Raw genomic sequence first — 7624 nt, forward strand, 5'->3', positions numbered from 1 at the left:
GTGTTAAAATCAATTAAATAAGTATCACAGACTGGAGTAGGAACATTATGATAATTCTTATTTTCTTTATGAATTAAAGGTGGCTTAATTGGCACAAATTTGTTATAAAAATCATTGTACGTAGACAGCATATGATTGACTGGTTCGAATCTGGAGTAATCACGGTGTCGTACTGGTAGAGATAGGAATGCTGTGTCTCTTGTCCAATGCCGTGGTGTTCTAATATTGATTTCGTTCATAATGTGTCTCGATGATGTATGCCCGCATAACACATTATGTACCATTGTAATTTGAGCTATCTTTCTTCGTTCCGCAAGCGTTATCATTTGCAATTCCAGCAATCGACATTCGTATGGTGGTAACTTAAATCCATGGGACCATTTCATTTTACGCAGTGCAAATAATAAAAACTGCTTTTGAACGGACTCAACTGGAGCATTACTGGGAACGAAGTTCAAAAGTGTTTTTCGCATTCACTATTGTGAAAATTTATTTACAATAAGGAAAAATATCGCGTCACGACTTTTGAATTTGATCTTCAGGTCAAGCTTTAAAGCGTTTTGCCTTCCAAAAGTCGTGACGCAAGATATTTTCCCTTATTGTGAGTAAATTTTCACAATAGTGAATGCGAAAAACACTTTTGAACTTTGTTCCCAGTAATACAGCGTCCTAGCCTCACTCAAAATGATATCAGTCATTTTGAGTGGTAAATCCACGCACAGGAGCGTCACTCCATTTCAACCTCGTCTAGAGGTTTTTCATCTGATATCACTACTTTTGTAAGGCTTTTTTTGGAAAAATACATTTTTACCAGAAGTTTGTCTATTTTAAGGTCTTATTATCAGGAGATGTTAGATTAGACGTAAAACTTTTCTTCAATGTATCACCTCTGGATAAATTGAATGATGACTTTTGCAGTCATTAGGGCCGTTACTACAGTGTTAACGCTTCAGTTGGTCTTTCATTTTTTACACGTTTAAGTTAGGCTATATTGGACCGTTTACATTTCGGCTACCTATGCATTTCCATGTATTGGTTAGGTTATCTTGTGTCAATGCTTTTTAGACCAAATTGTTATACCAATCGAGAAAGACTATTACAACTATTTATTGTATAAAATTACCATATATTGTACAAACACAAAAAGATCAGGTTTTTCACGACTCTTGGAGTCGTTTTCCTTCAAACCAAAATATTCAGCCAATTTTTGGCGGTGTGAAATAAATAAATTAACTCAATTGAAGTGCAAAACGATCTAAACGAATATCCTTATCGTGCTGAAAACAGCATATCAACTCATAGTTGTTTGATTGTTCCCGACGCTATGCCTTCTTACGTCAACGCCAACTGGTGCAAGAACAAGTACTACAAGCACAACGTACGTCAAATTCAAAAGCTTGTATACAAATATATACATTTGTCAATTGCTTATTGAGCGATTTTCTGTTCTCAAGAAATATTTTGAGTTTATTTTTATTAAAAAGCGCAAAAAAAAAATTTCAATGCAAGAATTTAATCTTGTTATTTTAAAACGTAAAATCAGACATTTTTCTCGTGTTTTTGCGTGTTTTTGTCAACACAAGAGTAACTTAAGAATTGCGAACAAATGTCAGTTCATTTATTGACGTTCCACGTTCCGATTGTTTCAATGACAACATGAAGTGACATTTGTCGCAGTTATTCATGTTGATGAAAACACGTGAAAACACAAAAATTTCATTTAATTTTATATTTTCTAAAATATTAGAATATTGTTTTTTATTGAAACATTTTTTTTGAGTTTTTCTCTTCAAGTGATTGCTATATTTATACAAACGAGTTATTTCATTGTGTGGTTTGTGTTTGTTTTGGTTTGTTTATTGGCTGATTCATGTTGACACAATAATTCTAATAGTGATATGCTGTGCAATTGAGGCTTGAAATATTTTTTTTCTCCTTTGGAAAAAATATCAATGGAATAAGAGAGATATCAGTGTAATGCAAGCAGATTTTTATGTTTTTATGTGAAAGAACTACTATTCAAAACAGGCAATAACAGTATACCCAACGTGTAAGCTTTTAATACTATTGGTATACAACGGTTGTATTACATGTTCTTACACCAGTTGGCGCTTCTGGGCTCATTTATATGAGAACTGTCAAGAAGGCGCAGTGTCGATTGTTCCATTGAGTCGAAGAAACGTAACGTACTGAAAACGTTACAATGGAATTCACAACTCAATTGAAGTGCAAAACGATCTAAACGAATATCCTTATCGTGCTGAAAACAGCATATCAACTCATAATTGTTTGATTGATCCATTGAGTCGAAGAAACGCAACGTACTGAAAACGTTACAATGGAATTCACAACTCAATTGAAGTTCAAAACGATCTAAACGAATATCCTTATCGTGCTGAAAACAGCACATCAGCTCATAGTTGTTTGTTTGATCCATTGAGTCGAAGACACGCAACGTACTGAAAACGATACAATGGAATTCACAACTCAATTGAAGTGCAAAGCGATCTAAACGAATATCCTTATGGTGCTGAAAACAGCACATCAACTCATAGTTGTTTGATTGATCCATTGAGTCGAAGACACGCAACGTACTGAAAACGATACAATGGAATTCACAAGAAAAAGAGAAAAACAAATGAATTGAAAATGGCCTACGAAATTCTAATTAGCAAAAGATGATGTGTGCTCAGTGCATACAATCTAAGCACGATTGCACAAAATGGCTGTCAGCGATGTGGAAAAATACACGACCGAAATCATTCACTTTGAGAACTCAAAAAAAAAATTTCTCGCTCTCTCATACACTCGCCGCGGCCGTTTCAGAACACCGAAAAAGAGAGATAAGTTAGCACCGTTTTTTATGGGTGTGATCCAAATGATCGCGTTAATGTGTGTGTGTGTGATGTTTATTTTTACTTTGTATGGACTTGGTATTTCTTTTCCTCTTTCTTTTCACTCTCGCTGTGTTTTTGCTCTCCGAATTTTGGTTTCGCTCGTTAATTAGATACATACGTTTTTTTGTTCCGTTCTGCTCATTCAATACAAAAAAAAAGGTGACAAAACCCCATTATATTTGACGATTTTCACAGTTCTATAGGTGAGATTGAGAGTAGTGTATGTTTCATTGACTTTGTTACGAAAGAGAAGAGCAAGTTTCTGTCGACTTAAAAATGGTTAAAAGCGAGTATGTTCGTTTTTAGCGGGCCCTCGCGGTTTTTCACGGTTTCTGCGGAACTGATATGAGATAACAACTTGGTGTCTTCGGCAGAGTTGTAGCACTTGAGGTCTTCTATAACATTGCTGAAGTCAGCTATCTCTTATCTCTTATCAGTTCCGCGAAAAGCGCGAAAAATGATAAGAAAAAAAAAGTTCTATATAAAATTTGCTTTTTTATGTGCGCGATTTGCGCCTAACTGATAAGAGATAGCTGTCTTCAGCTTAGTTATAGAAGACCTCAAGTACTACAACTTTGCCGAAGACACCATGTTGTTATCTTTCATAAATTGCGCGAAAACCATGAAGACCGCGGAGGCTAGACTGTACTACAACATACTCTACTTTAACGCCAACAGAATCATCAGAAAACATACTCGCCTTTTCAAAAATATAAATCGAAGAAAAAACATACTCCACTCTCAATCTCACCCATAGAGTTAATCGTTGTAATCAATTACGTCGATGTTGTGAAATGTTGTGACGGGAACAGCATTTCATTGGCTTTCTCTTGGCGCTATTGAAGTGACTTTACTCTATCTTTCTCTTGTTCCTGTGTAACTCTGTCAAATAGTTGGGCTGGTTTGTTTTTATTTCACTCCTTTGTGTGTGCGCTTTTGAGAATGTCCATTGCAGTAATGCTATAAATAGTGTTATTTATTCGCAACACACGAAAAATTAAGCACAACACAAACACATCACCATAAATAAATAAAAGATTTCTGTTTCGGAAATGAGTTGTTTCAATAGAAAAAAATATAATCTCTCTCTCTCTCTCTCTCTCTCTCTCTCTCTCTCTCTCTGTGTGTGTGTGTGTCTCTCTCTCTCTCTCTCTTGTTTGCTGATGTGATGTATTGGTAAATGGTCAACGCTACACTGTATCGTATCGTTCATCCAATATTATTATTATTATTATTATTCTGCACCATACAGCGTTTCTTCGCCAGAGGTGGTTTATTTAGCATAAATAAATCTTGTTATATTTACAACATTTACAATGGGATGATTAATTCTATTTGACTTTACTCTCTCCAAATTCTGTTTCTCTTAAAATAATCAGCTACTCTCTGTTTAACAGTATTTGTACTTGTGTTAAAATCAATTAAATAAGTATCACAATTCGGAATAGTAGTAATATTACATTCATCTGGTAAATTAGGCGGTTTGATAGGAACAAAGTATTTATAAAATTCATTGTATGTACTCAATATAATTGATAGGTTCAAACTTGGAATAGCAATTTTGATGCGTCGGTAATGAAAGGAAATCTGAGTTTCTTGTCCAATGTCGCGGTGTTTTAAAACTTATTTTGCTCAATATGTATTTCGATGAAGTATTTCCACATATCACATTGTGGACAAGTGATATTTGTGCTATCTTTCTCCGCTCTTCCAGCGTAATCATTTGTAATTCAAGCAGTCGGCATTCGTATGGCGGCTTCCTGAATCTGTGTGGCCACTTCATTTTGCGCAGTGCAAACAATAAGAACTGCTTTTGGATCGATTCAACTCGTGCAATTTTTTCATCGGTGTATGGGTTCCAAATTTGGGAAGCATATTCCACAATCGGCAATACGAATGTGAAAAATAATTTCTTTATTGTCCATGAATCATCAAATTCATATCCAAATCGTTTAATCCATGCTAAACGTGATTTCGCCTTGGCTGTAATATACTCAATGTGTGCATTAAAATTCAATTTATGGTCAAGTATCACCCCAAGATCCTTTATCACGTCAACTCGATCGATTTTTTCGTTGCCAATGGAATATTCGAAGTTAAACTTCAGGTGGCCACGATGAAAAGACACAAATTTGGTCTTTGATACATTTAGCTTTAGCTTGTTCCGGTTAAAGTATTCAACAAGCCTATTCAAGTCAGCTTGTAATTCCAAACAGTCATCATAATGTCTGATTTGTTTCCATTGGCGAGTGTCATCAGCAAACGACTGAAGTATCGAGTTTCTTATGTGTTTTGGTAAATCAATGATGAACAACAGAAACAATGTAGCACCAATCGGGTAACCCTGACCAGTTCCCGATGTAACTTCAATGGGGCTCGACATGTCATTGTTCAATTTAACAATCTGTTGGCGACCATACAAATACGATTTGATCCACTTGAGTAATTGTTGATTCAGTCCCATAATATCCAATTTGCATATTAGTAAATCAATGTTGACCGAGTCAAAGGCCTTCGCAATATCCAAGTAAATTGCATCGGTTTGTATTTGGTTTTTCATTCCTAAAATTGCACACGATGTAAATTCAGCCAAATTTGTAGTTGTAGATTTTCCCTTCACAAATCCATGTTGACTGTTATCAATAATATTCTCCATGTGATAATTAAGGTGTTTGGCAACGATGGAATCAAGCAACTTCGGTATTACACACTGCAGAGCTACACCACGATAGTTTTTAACTTTAGCTTTAACACCGCTTTTGTGCACCGGTCTAACGAATGAACTTTTCCAAATTTCAGGCACAAATCCAGTGTCTAATGATTTCTTCAGCATGTGTGTTATTGGCTTCAACAGTGCTGTAGTACATTCTTTGACAAAAATATTTGGTATTCCATCAGGTCCAGATACCATGTTGTTTGGAAGGTTATTTATCGTATCCATAACCAACTCCTCAGTAATGTTGATATTTGGAAAATTAGCACACAGATCCTTTAGCAATGGTTCATCTTCAGAATAATTCGCATTTTTGGTATAATCCGGTTCAGTGTACGCTTTGGCAAAATGTGTTGCGAAAAATTGTTCTATCTCACCTCGGTTACTACTTTTCTTATCCCCAAGAACCATGCATACATTAATTTATAAAATGAATTCCGGGCGGACTCTGCCTGCATTTACAATACACGTTTTCAAATATTCATTAACGAACCTCACCAAACTATGCTATTAATCCATTTCGGGTACAACGAATCCAAAAAAAAGACGAAAAATAATTTCGAATGTCTAAAAGTCGAATTTTGGCGGGAAAAAAGAGAAAAATGGATGAGACCCGGAAAGTCATACTTTCGCTCTATATAATCAGATGAAAAACCTCTAGACGAGGTTGAAATGGAGTGACGCTCCTGTGCGTGGATTTATCACTCAAAATGACTGATATCATTTTGAGTGAGGCTAGGACGCTGTATTATTATTATTATTCTGCACCATACAGCGTTTCTTCGCCAGAGGTGGTTTATTTGATATAAATATTATTTTGTATATTTACATTATATTAAATTAATTAAGTTGCTATATTTGCATAAAATTTATCACTCTCTCCATAATCTATTTCTTTTAAAATATTCATTAATTCTCTGTTTAACAGTATTTGTACTCGTGTTAAAATCAATTAAATAAGTATCACAGACTGGAGTAGGAACATTATGATAATTCTTATTTTCTTTATGAATTAAAGGTGGCTTAATTGGCACAAATTTGTTATAAAAATCATTGTACGTAGACAGCATATGATTGACTGGTTCGAATCTGGAGTAATCACGGTGTCGTACTGGTAGAGATAGGAATGCTGTGTCTCTTGTCCAATGCCGTGGTGTTCTAATATTGATTTCGTTCATAATGTGTCTCGATGATGTATGCCCGCATAACACATTATGTACCATTGTAATTTGAGCTATCTTTCTTCGTTCCGCAAGCGTTATCATTTGCAATTCCTGCAATCGACATTCGTATGGTGGCAACTTAAATCCATGGGACCATTTCATTTTACGCAGTGCAAATAATAAAAACTGCTTTTGAACGGACTCAACTCGAGCAATCTTTTCAGCGATGTATGGGCTCCAAATCTGTGAGCCATATTCGATAATCGGTAGTACAAATGTGAAAAATAATTTCTTAATTGTCCATGGGTCCTCAAAATCTCTCCCAAAATGTTTGATCCATGCCAATCTTGACTTTGCTTTGGCGGTAATGAATTCAATGTGTGCATTGAAATTCATGTTTACATCCAAAATGACGCCCAGATCCTTCATCACTTCAACACGGTCAATTTTTTCGTTGTCAATCGTGTATTCAAACACAAATTTCAGCTGTCCTCGGTGGTATGATATGAATTTAGACTTCTTGACATTCAATTTCAGCTGATTACTTTTGAAGTATTTTACAATCCTATTTAGATCAGCTTGTAAGGCTAGGCAATCTCTTATCAGTTCCTTGAAAAGTGTGAAACTATGAAATCGCGTTTTTTACGTTTTCGCGGCTTTTTGCGTAACTGATAATAGATAACGACTTGATATCTACGGCGAAGTTGCAGTACATAAACTAGTCTACAACACTGCTACAGACACCAAGTCGATATCTCTTATCATAGTCCAGTTTTGTGTACAATCTATTACCAAAACTGTCGAAGCATATGCAACAAACACAAACGCTTCTTTTGTACCGCCGCTTCCTG

The 7624-nt window shown here is 35.5% G+C and overlaps 1 protein-coding gene across 1 annotated transcript; it reads right to left on the reverse strand.

The window, feature by feature from the left end:
* Positions 1 to 2190: 2190 nt before the first annotated feature.
* Positions 2191 to 5808, reverse strand: LOC129572174 (uncharacterized; the record flags this gene model as incomplete). Its single annotated transcript, XM_055452111.1, has 2 exons — positions 5609 to 5808; positions 2191 to 2594 (listed from the first exon to the last, which is right to left on the reverse strand). Coding segments are annotated over exons 1-2 (604 nt in total), but the record flags the coding sequence as incomplete, so codon positions are not given.
* Positions 5809 to 7624: the final 1816 nt, after the last annotated feature.

Source organism: Sitodiplosis mosellana, unplaced genomic scaffold (assembly GCF_009176505.1).
Source record: "Sitodiplosis mosellana isolate CC-2019 unplaced genomic scaffold, AAFC_SMos_1.0 Smas_scaffold_4339, whole genome shotgun sequence".
Lineage (NCBI taxonomy): Eukaryota > Metazoa > Arthropoda > Insecta > Diptera > Cecidomyiidae > Sitodiplosis > Sitodiplosis mosellana.